At 40.3% G+C, this 14,705-nt stretch overlaps 1 protein-coding gene across 14 annotated transcripts in view; it reads right to left on the bottom strand.

Annotated features, from left to right (window-relative positions):
• ST7 (suppression of tumorigenicity 7) overlaps window positions 1-14,705 on the bottom strand; it is a 240,475-nt gene that overhangs the window by 87,960 nt on the left and 137,810 nt on the right. For all 14 annotated transcript variants that reach the window (XM_006770007.2, XM_015567992.1, XM_006770008.2 and 11 more), the window contains one exon: window positions 1,552-1,666. In XM_006770007.2, the coding sequence (XP_006770070.1) occupies window positions 1,552-1,666 (115 nt within the window). The remainder of the gene's footprint in view (window positions 1-1,551; window positions 1,667-14,705) is intronic.

The following is a 14,705-nucleotide window of genomic DNA, read 5'->3' as shown; positions in this document are numbered from 1 at the left end:
AATTAAGAAATCTTGTTTATCCTTCATAATCTTGCATGTTATGTATCACTGCTCTTTTGATGGAAATTAATTCCGACCAGTACGACACCCATGTCCAAATTTCATACGACCGCAAAGGGTTAACCAAAGATCTTATATGCATACTAGAGGCCCAGTGCGAGAGGGCACAGGCCAAGCTGAGGGACCTCAGTGGTGCACGGGGCCAGGGAGGGACGGGAGGTTGGCCAGCCAGGGAGGGACCACAGGAGGGCTCCAGGGTGTGTCTGGCCCGTCTTGCTCAGTCCCGATCTGCTGGACACTAGCAGCAAGCTAGCCTTACCAGTCAGAGTGTCTGCCCCCTGGTGGTCAGTGCACTCATAGCGACTGGTCAACCAGTTGACTGTCCCCTGGTGGTCAGTGCACGTCATATCAAGCAGTTGAGTGGCCTTAGCATATCATTAGCATATTACACTCTTTTTTTTAGCATATTACACTTTGGTTGAACAGACGACCAGACACTTAGCATATTAGGCTTTTATTATACAGAATATGCATTACTTATGGACACAGATAATAGGGTGGTGAAGGCCTGGGGCAGGGTGGAAACCGGGTTGGGGGGGGCAATGGGGGAACAACGGGGACATCTGTAATATTCTCAACAATAAAGATTTTTTTAAATAAAAATTAAAAGAACAGGCAAACTGGAATAAGCTCATGGATGAGTATCCAGAAAGGCTAAGAGACTTCAAAGTCTCTCATGTGAAGAAATGGGGGTTTCTGCTAATGAGAAGAAGACCTGGTATGAACGGGATATAATTTTATCTTCAAATATTTACTGAGTTGTCACAAGGGCTGTAGCAAGGGTTCAACATGACCAACAGGTAGTGGTCATAGTCAACTAATGTGGGAGCATAACAGGAGTTTCAGCAATCAGCGCTGTCCCAGTAGGGTATGTGCTGCCTACAGAGCTGCTGAGTGTTTTCTGGCCATGGAGCTAATAAAGCAGAACACTGACAGGAAGAGTATGAAGGGAATCTGCTGGGAGGGAACGAGAGGATGTGGCACAGGGCACTCAACATTTCTGGCCCCTACTAACCATTAAATTGTAAGATTCTGTAAAAGCCATCATAAAACTGTTAACAAAAATTATCTAAGAGGATAGTTAACAAAATGCTGTGCTATTTAAAATGATCCTTCCAACCTAATCTTTTTTTAATCCTCACCTGAGGACATGCTTAAAGAGAGGGAGAGAGGGAGAGAAAGAGGAAGAGAGAGAGAGAGAGAGAGAGAGAGAGAGAGAGAGAGAGAGAGCGATCGAGAGAGAGAGAAACACCGATGTGAGAGAGAAACAGCAATCGGTTGCCTTCCGTATGTCCCCTGACCAGGGATTGAACCACAACCCAGGTATGTGCCCTGACCAGGAAATTGAAACAGCAACCTTTTGGTCCACAGGACAATGCTCAACCAATTGAGTCACTCCAGCCAGGCCAATCTAATCACTTAAATACACAAAGAGGAATAAATCACAAAAAGGAATACTCAACTAGATTTTAAAAAAACACAAGGACTTACCATCATACTTTGCTAAGACTGCCTGAACATCAGCATATGCTTGTAGCTCCAGAAGGGCCTCTAAAAGGTTTTCGTGGATGTTGAACATACTTAACAAAGGGAACTCCTTCATTAACTAGGAAAGAAAAAACAAGGAATAATTAATATATCCATCTCATTTTTAAAAGTATAACTAACACTGAATTGTAATATATTTATGTAATATAAATGTGTAATATAATTTTAGAAGTATAGTTAATACTGAATTATACGCATTCACACTCATTATTTTGTAAAGCATTAAATGCTTAATTTTTTTCCCTGTTATTTTGGGAAAATAGGAACTTTGAATTTGTGAGACTCTAAGATGGGAGAATATTCAAGAGTGGGGGTTTCATAAAAACTGAGACAGGTGCTTAGAGGTAGTGCTCAATAATGCTGAAGTACCAGAGCGACCCAATAAAGTGAAGGGTGAAAACTCTCTCTCAGGTGTTAACATTTAAACCTCATCAAGAACAGTTTGTGCGGAAGCCAGAGAACAGAGGGGAAGCAAGCAGGCACTACTCTTTCAAGTGGAGCAGCCTAGTGACAAAGGAGAAAAAGTAGGAAAATAATGAAGGTGCTATGGACTGAGAAAATACGTAAGTAGTGACAGTGAGTGGTAGTAAAGTGGGTGGATGTTCAGCAGTCCTACCTCAATGAAACAAGAGTCATGATCATTTTCTGAGACTGAGGGAACAGGTGGCAGGGAGAAAGTTGAAAGATGGGGGGCAGAATAGTCACAAAGGGGAGAATTGCTTAAGGAAATACTCAAGCATTCCTAAGGCTATCTTGAGGGCCTAAAAAATTGGAGATACTGAATTTATAGAGGGTATAATGGGCATAATTGTCAAGTTTTAGCTGACAACTACCCAGGATCAGTAGCAAAGATGACAGATGAGTTAGGCCAGTGGTCAGGAAACTGTGGCTCGCGAGCCACATGCGGCTCTTTGGCCCTTTGAGTGTGGCTCTTCTACAAAATACCGGCTCTTCCACAAAATACCGACTTCTGAGCATGGGCCACGAAGTTTCAATCGCACTGTAGGTGCATGCCCGCACATGGTATTTTGTGGAAGAGCCACACTGAAGGGGCCAAAGAGCCACAGGTGGCTCGTGAGCCACGGTTTGCCAACCATGGAGTTAGGCACACTGATTTAGATTTGATAAAAAGTCAAGGGTAAGAGTTGACAAGAATGTTTTGGTTTCTTTTCTAATAAAGATGCAACCATTGGGGAAAAAAAAGAGTTGACAAGAATGATAAAAGAATAATTAAAACAGTGTTTCTCAACCTTCTGACCCTTTAAATACAGTTCCTCATGTTGTGACCCAACCATAAAATTATTTTTGTTGCTACTTCATAACTGTAATGTTGCTACTGTTATGATTCATAATGTAAATATCTGATATGCAGGATGGTCTTAGGCGACCCCTGTGAAAGGGTCGTTTGACTGCCAAAAGGGTCACAACCCACAGGTTGAGAACCGCTGGTCTAAAGGTTCTAGACCAGCCATGGGCAAACTACAGCCCGTGGGCTGGATCCGGCCCATTTGAAATGAATAAAACTAAAAAAAAAAAAAGACCGTACCCTTTTATGTAATGATGTTTACTTTGAATTTGTATTAGTTCACACAAACACTCCATCCATGCTTTTGTTCCGGCCCTCCGGTCCAGTTTAAGAACCCATTGTGGCCCTCGAGTCAAAAAGTTTGCCCGCCCCTGTTCTAGGCAGAATGGCTGGAAGGAAGGTCTAATGAGAGTTAAAAATAGTATATTGAACTTCACTGGAAAACAAAGAGAAATGAGAAAGGACAAAGATTTCAGCGTAAAATCCTTATCTTAAAGAAAGGTAAATCTCATCTTAAGGGAAAAATAGCCAGGTTCTTTATGAAGAAAAATATATATAAATGTATATGTATATATCCTCTATTTTATCTCCTACATGAATAACTATTTCATTATAACACAATGGCCTGTAAAAAAGTGGTAACTTTTTGACATCAACGTCGTCAAAGCAATTGTACTGAGAGAAATTATACTAAAAAATAGGCTAATTCACCCTTATGCAAGAAATCAATGGATCCGGTGCATTGTCTATGCACTTCTTACATTAGAAACATTTGCCACGTTGTTTTGTTTTGCTTTTAAGCCGAGAATAATTTAGCATCTCTCAAAAAATAATTTTCTGCAACCCCAAAGAGCATTACATTACCAACGAAAAACACCTACAAACTGATTATGCATTCAATAGGACTGTCTGAAGCCCCCAGAGACAGCGTGTTAGGTTTTTATTGCTAGTAAGGAAATGAATAAGACTATCACACATTGTTGATGATCTGTAACCAATAAAAGTACTTCTTGTTCTGGTTCACTTTGAGTCTGGTTGGCATCAGCCTTTGATTTTTTTCTCTTTCTAATTAGAGCTTGTTAGGGTTAAAGCTCTCTGTTATTCAGCATTTGGCAATACAATAAAAACATTCTCTAGCCGAAACCGGTTTGGCTCAGTGGATAGAGCGTCGGCCTGTGAACTGAAAGGTCCCAGGTTTGATTCCGGTCAAGGGCATGTACCAGGGTTGCGGGCACATCCCCAGTAGATGTGCAGGAGGCAGCTGATCAATGTTTCTAACTCTCTATCTCTCTCCCTTCCTCTCTGTAAAAAATCAATAAAAATATTTTTTTTAAAAAAAAATTCTCTAAACTGTAAATTTAAACATTTACAATTTTTTACCAATACCTCAGGTCAGACTTCAAGGACACAAGTCATATTCTGCAATTTTAAAACTGCAATTCCAAATATGAGTATGCTGAAGCTTAAAAACTGAGAGGAGTCTTATTAAAATCCAATGAGACTGTATGAACCAACATGGGGGCCACGGCTTGCAGAAACAGAACTTGAAGTAAGGTCCTAGGAGCTTGGGCAGTAGTGCTTTCACTGGAAGTTTGGACAGAGTATATCATGTCAAAAAAATCATCAATAAAAGGACTTTCATCATGGCAAACAGCAAATGTTGGAGAGGTAACTGAAGTCATATGACAATTTGGAAATCTAGCTTTGCTTGTTTAATATGAACAAGAAGAAAAAGTGATCTTTCCATTGCCTCCCCTCACTCCAGCTATCGCCTTGTCCTCTCTCACCCTTCACAAGCTATCTTACTTAGTAAAAGCCATCAGCCGTACTCCCCCAGCTCCCTTTACTCCTCACCACATAGCTACAAGCTGGCTGACGGCCCACAGTTCCTCTGAATCTGTTCATCCCACGTGGAGAGGTGACTCAAATTGCTCCCGTGGACACCCTCCTGCCCTCTTCCTGCTTGGCCTCTGCAACATCTGACAGCTTGATGACTTTTTCCTTGAAACTCTCGTCTCCCATGGCTTCCCCAGCACCATTCTCTTCTGGCTTTCTTCTGACTTATCTCCCAGCTCCCTCTCCATTTCCCACTTGTCTGCTACTTAGGAGTAAGTACTCTCCCGGTTGTGTCCCAGGTACTCATCTCATGAACACCCTGATCTCAGAAGTACTCTCCTGTCCAGAGTCTCAACACCACCATCTTTGTGGGCATGGCTCCCCCATCCTCACATCCTCTCTGACCTCTCTCCTAAGTGGTTATATTAGGTCAGTTTATAAACGACCTCCTGACAGTTTTACCTGATAAACTTAATACCAGGTTCATAAATTCCTCCTCCCCAAGCCAACCCTTCAAACCTGCTCTTCCCCTTGGTATTTCCTGCCGTGGAGAAGAGAACCATTAGCTCTGTTACCTGCTTCACCCTACCCACTACGGTCACCTTAGAGGTCCCGAAACCCCCGAATTAATATGTAAAAACTGCCAATAGGTTCACAGAAAGCTGTTATGCAAACAAACAATAACAAGCAAACATGACGGTCAGAATCATTAGCATCTCCTCTTTTCTTGGGCCTTGCTGCTAATACCTTAGGTTATGCCCACATACTTGGCCTAAATTGCTCTGCTTGCCTCTGGATCACCTCTTTCCAATCTACTCTGCACATTGCTGTCATAACGCTTTTCAAACATACACAGTGGAGTCCAGCATGCAACCACGGCCACGGCTGGACCTACCCCAAGGAAATAGGCACATGTGAATACAAGTTACAAACAAGGCTGCTTATCACAACATTATTTGTAACTAGAGGCCCGATGCACAAAATTCATGCAAGAGTAGGCCTTCCTTCCCCTGGCTGCCAGCACCAGCTTCCCTCTGGCACCCAGGACCTGGGCTTCCCTCACAGCCCGGGCTTCTTCTAGAAGGACGTCCGGTCTAATTAGCATATTATACTTTTATTATAGATAGTGAACAATGCAAGCAACTTAAATTTTATTCCATTATGAGGCATCTAAGTATAAGACATAGTCATCTTTTGGGCTATTATATGTAGTCTTTAGGAATTAAATTCTCAAATAAGTTGTAATGGCATGGCCTGGGAAATGCTGACATACAGTTACATTAGAAAAAGCAGGCTACAGACTATATTTTGCAATAAGACTATGCTTTCCTTCTATATCTATGCATAGAAACATACTTGGTAAGAAATGAGCCAAAGGTTTTAACAGTTAGTGAGATTAAAGGTGAGTTTTATTTCTTCCTTCATATTTTCCATATGTTCTAATATTTTTAAAGGAGTATATGTACATTCTATAAATTGGGGAGGAAAGACTACATATCAGAATATTGGCTTCTCATCAAATTCTGGATATAAAATGCTTAGCCTGGCAAACACAGCCCCTTATGACAAGCCCTTGCCCACTGCGCCAGCCTCATGTGGAGCCACTTTACTGCCTACACACCACGCTCCCACCACAGAACAGCTTTCAGTTCCTTAAATAGGCCACGTTCACTGGTGTTTCTATCCACACTCCCTCTGCCCTGGGTGCTCTCCTTTCCCTCCTTGATCCACCTGGCCAGGTCCTCAACATCCAGAACGCTTACCTGCCCTCTGACTCTTGACCTCTTGCCTCCATCTGCCAGGTTAAGTACTCCTGCCCCAAATTCCCAGACTCCTGGTCATCATGGTCTATTGCTCCATCACCATGAGCCTGGGACGAGTGAGAGAGCAGGACCTCTTTCTTAGCAATAGACTCTTGGTTACTAACTGACCCATCATAGATGCTCAACACATATTTCACGAATAGAATGCTTTTTAAAGTTTCTTCCTTTGGGGTACATATTGTATGTGTGCTGCCACAGGGCTACGTCAAGCCTTTGCGTTATATATCCCTGAACTTGTTCCTCTACCCTTTAAAATCTCCCAATGACCTTCTACTATCTACACCTTGGAAAAGGTCCAGCTGGAACCCATTAGCTTTGACTTCATGGAAGGAAAATATTTTTTACACTGAGAGCTGTCTGAACATGGACGAGATGGTCTAGAGAAGGCTCCACCACTGTGACTGTTCATATAGGGAGAAGCTAGTCACTGAACAGGGATGCTCACAAAAAGACCCAGCATGCTTCCTGTTCAGTAATTCCAGGCGACATTTCCCCAGCTCCTGAGCTTACCTCTCAGGCCCTCCCTAGCTCAGCACCACACTCCTCCTGCCTCTCCTGTCTTCTACAGGATTAAAACTATAGCCTTGTCAGACTAGACTATTACCCACCATTCCCGGAATTCTTTCTCCAGTTACTAGCCACTATGTTTTTGCTCAATCTGTTCTCACCACCTGGAATACCTTTACCCTTCATTTTCAAGGCAGCCTGTCAAAATCACCCCACCCTCCAAAGCCCAGATCAAATGCCACCTCCTAAAATCACAGAAAGTGAGAGCCAGCAGAGCCCATGGAGGTCATCCAAACACCCTCCTCAGTTTACAGACTCGGCCCCTCCCACCCCCACCCCACCAAAAAACAATGAAGTCTGAAAATTTAAGTGATTCAGCCAAAATTAGTTACAGGACTATGATTCAAATCCAGTCATCAGTACTGATGCCAAATTTCAGCACATCAGAATCTAGTTTCTGGCCTGCCAAGTCCTGGAGAGCTAAACCATTTTGCTTATGCTTCTCTGCTACACTTACATATCTGCTTTGTATAGTGTTTACAAGACTATAAGAAGACAGCTGAGGAAAGAGCCATATAGTTGGAGTTATTCCTGCCACTTACCACTTGTGACCCTTTGTACGACTTATTTAACTTCTCTGAACCTTGCTTTCTTCATTTCCTGGGTCTCAGCTCATATGGCATCCTTTCAGGCTCTCTCCACCATCCACCCTACCTAACAGCATCACCCCACTCACCATTTTCCATTGTTTCTATCACTTCCTGAAATCATCTTGTTTATTTATGTTGCTTAATATTAGGTAATATAATAAACAAAATAAAAAAAATTAAAAAGAGTGATAGTAGGTAACACTATTATTATAGGGGTCAGCAACTTTTTTTCTTTAAAAAGCCAAAGAGTAAATATTTTGGGCTTTGCAAGCCAGATGGTCTGTTTTGCAGCTACTCAGATCTGACATTGTAGCATGAACACAGCCATGAACAATATATAACTGAGAGAGTGAGACTATGTTCCAATAAAACTTAACTTCAATAACAGGCAGGAACCCAGATTTGGCTTGCAAGCCTTAGTCTGCCAACTTCTGTTAACAGGATATTTTTTTTAAAGCGAGTTTTATAAAAAGTTTCATAGTGATATTATATTTGAAAAACATAGTATCTCTTATACGCATTTGGTTTGGCACTCCCTGGTAAAAACTGAGAAAGATGGACCCTCTAACCCAACACTCCTCCAGCTCTCTTCCTAGAGACATTCCCACGGGCTTTTGAAGGGACATATCGGGGCAGCTACCCAAGATGGGGAGCACTGCCACAGACAGTGGGATGGAGAGATCAATGAGGTACACTTGTATGACAAAAGCGACTTACCAGGCAAAGGACTAAGCTAAGCTTTGTATATCTTAATGTGGACAAATATCAAGCAGTTTTGAGTGGGAAAAAACCACTATAGAGAAATACATTGTAGAATGTGACCCAATTTAATTAAATTTTAAGATGTACACAAAAAAATTTTACATATCATTTATGAGTATTTATTGTAGAAACGCATGAAAACAAACTAAACACACCAACCTACTGGTACCTCAAGGGAAGTGAATAGTGAATGGTGGTCACATGGGGGCTATGGCTTTATATTGTTTTCTTTTCAGTAAAGAAGGTGAACATGACAAAATTTTTTATTTAAGTTATTTTTATTTATTAATTCTGGGTAGTGAGGCTGTTTTTAACATATTATTCTTTATTTTTATGTATATATTTAAAGTTACTTCCTAAAACATAGGGAGTTCATTAAATGTACTTTTCATTTGTAATTCCTCAAGTCATGAAAAGTTCGATTTCTCATCACTTTAATTTTTATTTGTTTTCCTATTTTCTAAATGCCTTGAAACAAAATTCTTTTTTTTCCATTGGGGCTTTGACTCTGTAGCTCCTTAAAGTATTGCTGGAGTCTAAAAAACATCCAAGTCTGACTAAACAACATTTAGAGAATTTCCTCAAAAAATAATTTGATCTAATAGATTTTAATACACTGCACTTGAATTCTGTAATGATATCAAGATAATAATTGCTAATTTCAGATGCACTACAGCTTAGCCACTCCTTAGTACTTCTCTGAGTTCCAGAGAGCAGGTCCACTGACACATGTGGTGTGAGGAATTATAAGAACTGTTATTTCACCTTGAAGGAACCTTTAGAGTTAAAGGGACTATAAGGTAAGTTCCTTCCCTCTCTATCCCTTTGCATTGGGGTTAGGGTTAGGCTTAGACAAGACGACTTAATAAGAAACCTCTTCTGTCAAAAAGTTCCTTCCTGACTCTTTCCAGAACCACTTCAAAGATTCCCAATGGCACATCTTTTTCAAAATAAAAGAGAAGGCATTGGGGCAGCTGGAGAGGTGGCACATACAGGAATCAAGAGCACCTATCACCTTTGGGATCAGATATATGTGAGTTCACATTCAGGGACAATGGAGTTTCTTAGCACCAGGTGAACTGATTTTTCTTATCTGCAAACAGGGATAACTCCCAGCTCACAGGGCACCCAGATATAATGTGGGGGCTTCATAAAGGGGGGGCAATATTCTTACACAACATTCATATCGGTATTCTACATTTTCAAAATGCTATTTGTTTTTCTCTGTGCAACCGGTTTTCTTTTTAGTTTTGGTTGTACAGTATAGCATATTTCAATTTATTTACTTATGCTAAAATAACATATAAAATGCCTTGGTGACATATTTGGCCTTTTTATTAAGGAACTTGAATGAAGGCATATGATAAATATAAAGGTCTGTTTTCTATAAGCCAAGTCATTCTAAATGTATGTTTAAACTCGTTCACTATCTAGCATAGTTCTGTTTATTTATTGCCAGTTATCTTCTCCTCACTGGTAATTGCTTTCTCCTGGCAGTAAGAAATTTATATGCCCCATTTGTCTAAATATGACAGTTCACATACAACGAAACATTATGATTCCTTTAATACCTATGGGGAAGAACATGGGATGGGCCAAGGATAGAATTTCAGTTTCAATTTTACATCATCTGGCTATTGTCAGTTCAAGTTTATTTCAATGGAAGAATTTGAGGCACTTCTGAGGTTAACATTTATGAGCTCAATTTTTTTTAAAGGAGAATTAATTCACTGGTTTTGAAATACTCTACGGACATAATTTAGAACTACAGTATGCATGCTTTTTCTCAGCTGACTTACAGGACGAAAACAACTGTTTAAACCTTTCACGTTTGATCTATATCTATTTAAACATTTTATTAGTTTAGCTGTCCATGCATTGTTCCTTGAGTGAGAAAAGCAATGTGAAAATTTTTACATATTTTAAGGAAGGGGTAATTAAAAGAGATCCTTAACCAGATTCCTACTGAGGTCAGTGCAAGCTTGGCCTAATTAAGTGCATAGAATTTGGCCTGTGTTTTATTCAAACAGCAGATACTATTTTGTTACAGTTGTAAGCTTGACATTATTTAATTATAGTTCAAATAAAATTATAAACACAATAGAAAAGACACTCTGTATTGCATGGTATTATTTTGGCAGTGATTTTTACTGACACTAAGGGCCATGAAAGGAAAAAAGGAATTGTTTATCCGATTCCTCAAAGCCCATGAGAGTTTCATTTACACAGACCACTATAAAATGCAGTCCTGAGAGGTTTAGGTACACATTAATAAGAAAATGTCATTTTTCAGAGCTAACCTAAACAAAAACAATAAGCTACATCTATTGAAAAGTAATATGATCTCTATGGACAGTTAGTTAAATCACAAGTTAACTAGTTCTTCACTGGACTGAGCACATGACGTAAATACATCCATCACTGAGAACTAACAGTTGTAGGCACCACAATGAATCAAACAATGACAGCATCACTCGAAGAATCAAAGGGCTGGAAGCTTACCTAAATAATCACCTACTTTTCCTGTCAAAATTATGCTCATTTCATTCCAGAAAGGGAAATTTTCCTGAAAAATTCTAGTGAACGACACACATTTTGCATTTATACATATTCTGTGTAAATATATTTTCAGTATAAAATGAGGTTCCTCTTCTATTTGGTACCCAAACAATTCCTTAATCAGTTTATCTGTTCCTAATCAGATAAAACAAGCACACACAACCCGCCCCCCCCGACCCCCCCATCAGAACTTAGAAATCTCCAAAGATTCTCTTCTTCAACCTCTACCATCCTCAGGGACAATACTTTACCTCATTTCAAGACATCAAAAACTTTCCTCTGATAAAGCAAGGGTCTCATAGCACCACTGTTTTTTCTGTTATTATATGTGGGTACAATTTCCCCAACTCTCAACTGCAGCTTCCAGAACCTCAAGGGAGAAGGAGGAGAAGAGGTCATGGAAGAAATCAGCCTCCTTCTGTCTTGGGGAACAGAATGATTTATACCCTCCTCAAAACTGACAGGTAATACTTTGAGTATAGTATTTGCTTTATCACCTTAAAAAGCTTCAACTGGGGCTGTGCCCTAGCTCTGAGATCGAGAACAAATTGACAATTTGATGCATTTCAAATGGCCCCGAGCCAGGATGGTAATGGAACACCCAACAATAAGCACCCTTCCCTCTGGTGACATGGCGTTGCTCTCCTGTTCTCGAAGTCGCCTCAATCATCACAGGCTGAACATACCAGCCAACAATTACTGTCAGAAGGACTTTTTATGCCCAAACTACAGTGACTGTGTTTGGCATACACCCTTCCACATTCACATGAGTTATGGTAAATAATTCTATTCAAAAGATTAACTCATTTGGTTATCTGGGGCACAGTCAATAAATGCTCGCCCTGGCAGGCATTTCACAATAGGGTCATGCTAAAAGTTAGGTATTATGAAAGATGCTTTAAGAGCAACAGGCAGAAGTTCAGTACTTTGTTCTACCTGTGACATTCATCACGACACTGCTCTGTAATCCTTTGCCTTCCAGTATTCTCTTTCCTCCCCCAGTCTTTCCGCTGAACCTCCTAGAACACGAGTCCATGATACACAATTCACTGACACACCCATAAGCTATTTACAGAATATGAGTGTGAGTTCACTGGTTGTGCTGTCACTCTTAAATTCACCCACAAAACTTGTGCCTGCCAGGCAAGATGCAGGGTTGGCTTCTCCCAGTTCTCCAAGCAAGTCCAAACCCTTACTGCTCAGCACTTGGAAGGCAGTCCCTTCTCTCTGAGGCTCATGCCATAATGTCCCAACACCTGCCACCATTTATTGACCATGTTTTCTACCAAGTAACAGACCTACATAACACTGACAGCTTCACAGTCTTACTCTTTAACCTCAAGTGCTACCCTCACTGTAGATGATCACAGTCCATGTAAACATCCCATCTGATATCCTAGACTCTTGATTGTCTTACTGTCTCAAAGCAAACCACTGTCCCTCAGCTAAAACAAAGTAACCCAAGGACCAAGACAAATCCTGGACCTTGACATCCAGACATGTTCCATCTAAAATACACAACTCTCTGACCATAATGTGCCAACCTCCAGCTACCTTACATCACTACTCACACTAAACTCACTCTGTAGCTACACTAAGACCAGTGTCTTATCCATTCCACTTATTTTTGTCTTTCTCTCTCTCAGGCCCCTTCCACTACTCTCAATTTTGTTGTTGCTGTTGTTCATTCAGCTTCCATGGTATCACATTCTCTTGGTGTTCCTCCTACCTTTCCTAGTGCTCATTCTCAAAGCCATCGGATGTTTCTTATCTACCCAGCCTGTCAGTGCTGGAGACCACTGGGGATCACTCCTAACCTTCTTTCTGCTGTATCTACATCTCTATATACATGATCTCACTCAACACCATGACATTAAACCCTACACATATATTGATAACTCCCAAACTCCTCACCCCTGAGTTCTAAACACATAGCAAGTGTCTTTATGAAATCTCCACCTCAAGGTAAAATAGGCATCTCAAACATGATGGCCAAAACAGAATCCCTGCTTTACAATGCAAATCTGCTCCCTCCTTGTTCTCCTTTTAGAAAACGGTATGACCATTGCCAAGAAGCTTAGGCTAGAAATCAGTAGACTCTTAGGTTTCCTTGATTATATAATTTTTATTTTGTTTTTGTTTAATATTATGTATATATACTGGCAGAAAACAATGTGATGAGCATAATCCTTAGGTATTTGTGGGTTTTTTAAATTTATCTTTATTGTTGAAAGTATTGAAGATGATCCCTTTATTTGTTTGGGGTTTTTTTTCTGCCAGGGACTCCCCCCAGCCCCACACCCAACCCTCCCAGGCCTTAATCACTCTATTGTCTGTGTCCATGGGCTATGCACATATACATATGTTTCCCAGTTAATCACTCCATGCCCACCCACCAACCCCCACCTTCCCTCTGAAATTCATCAGCCTGTTAAATGTTTCTACCTCTCTAGATCTATTTTGTTCATTAGATTCCACATGAATGTGATCATGTGATACTTATCTTCCTCCAACTGGCTCATTTCATTTAACATAATATTCACCATGTCCATCCATGCTATTGCAAATGGTAAGAGTACTTTCATTTTTACAGCTACATAATATTTCATTGTGTTACCACTGTTTTATTTTTATCCATCATCTATTGATGGGCACTTAGGCTGTTTCCAGATCTTAGCTATGGTAAATTGTGCTGCTATGAACATAGGGATGCATATATCCTTTCTGATTGGTGTTTCTTAGGATATATTCCTAGAAGTGGGATTACTGGGTCAAATGGGAGTTCCATTTTTATTTTTTTGAGGAAACACCATATTGTTTTCTATACTGGCTGCTCCAGTCTGCATTCCCACCAGCCATGTACTAGGTAGGTTTCCCTTTTCTCCACATCCTCACTAACACTTGTCATTTGATGATTTGTTGATGATAGCCATTCTAACAGGTGAGGATGTTTTAAACCTCACTGTTGTTTTAATATGCACCTCTCGGATGATTAGTGACTTTGAGCATTTTTCATATGTCTCTTGGCCTTCTGTATGTCCACTTTGGAGTAGTGTTTATTTAGGGCCTTTGCCCAGTTTTTAATTACATTGTCTTCCTTTTGTTAAGTTCTATGAGTTCCTTTTATACATTGGAAATTAACCCCTTATTGAATGTATCATTGGCAAATGTGTTCTCCCATACAGTGGGCTCTCTTTTCATTTTGTTGATGGTTTGTTTTGCTGTGCAGAAGCTTTTTATTTTTATGTCGTCCAGTCTGCTTATTTTCTCCTTAGTTTCCTTTGCCCTAGGAGATGTATTGGCAAACATATTGCTACGAGAGATGTCTGAGATTTTGCTGCCTATGGTTTCTTCTAAGATTTTTATGGTTTCACGACTTAAACAATTAAGTCTTTCATACATTTTGAGTTTATTCTTGCGGTATGAGTTGGTGGTCTAGTTTAAATTTTTGCATGTACCTATCCAATCTTCCCAACACCATTTATTGAAGAAACTGTCATTTCTCCATTGTATGCCCTTGTCTCCATGTCCAATATTAATTGAACATAATGGCTTGGGTTGATTTCAGGGTTCTCTGTTCTGTCCCATTGATCTACTAGTATATGCCTATTCTTGTGCCAGTTCCAGACTGTTTTGAGTACAGTGGCTTTGGTG

This window comes from Myotis davidii, unplaced genomic scaffold, assembly GCF_000327345.1.
Source record: "Myotis davidii unplaced genomic scaffold, ASM32734v1 scaffold384, whole genome shotgun sequence".
Taxonomy (NCBI): Eukaryota; Metazoa; Chordata; class Mammalia; order Chiroptera; family Vespertilionidae; genus Myotis; species Myotis davidii.
The sequence above is the reverse complement of the archived record's forward strand: the minus strand, read 5'-3'. Positions and strand labels throughout refer to the sequence as shown.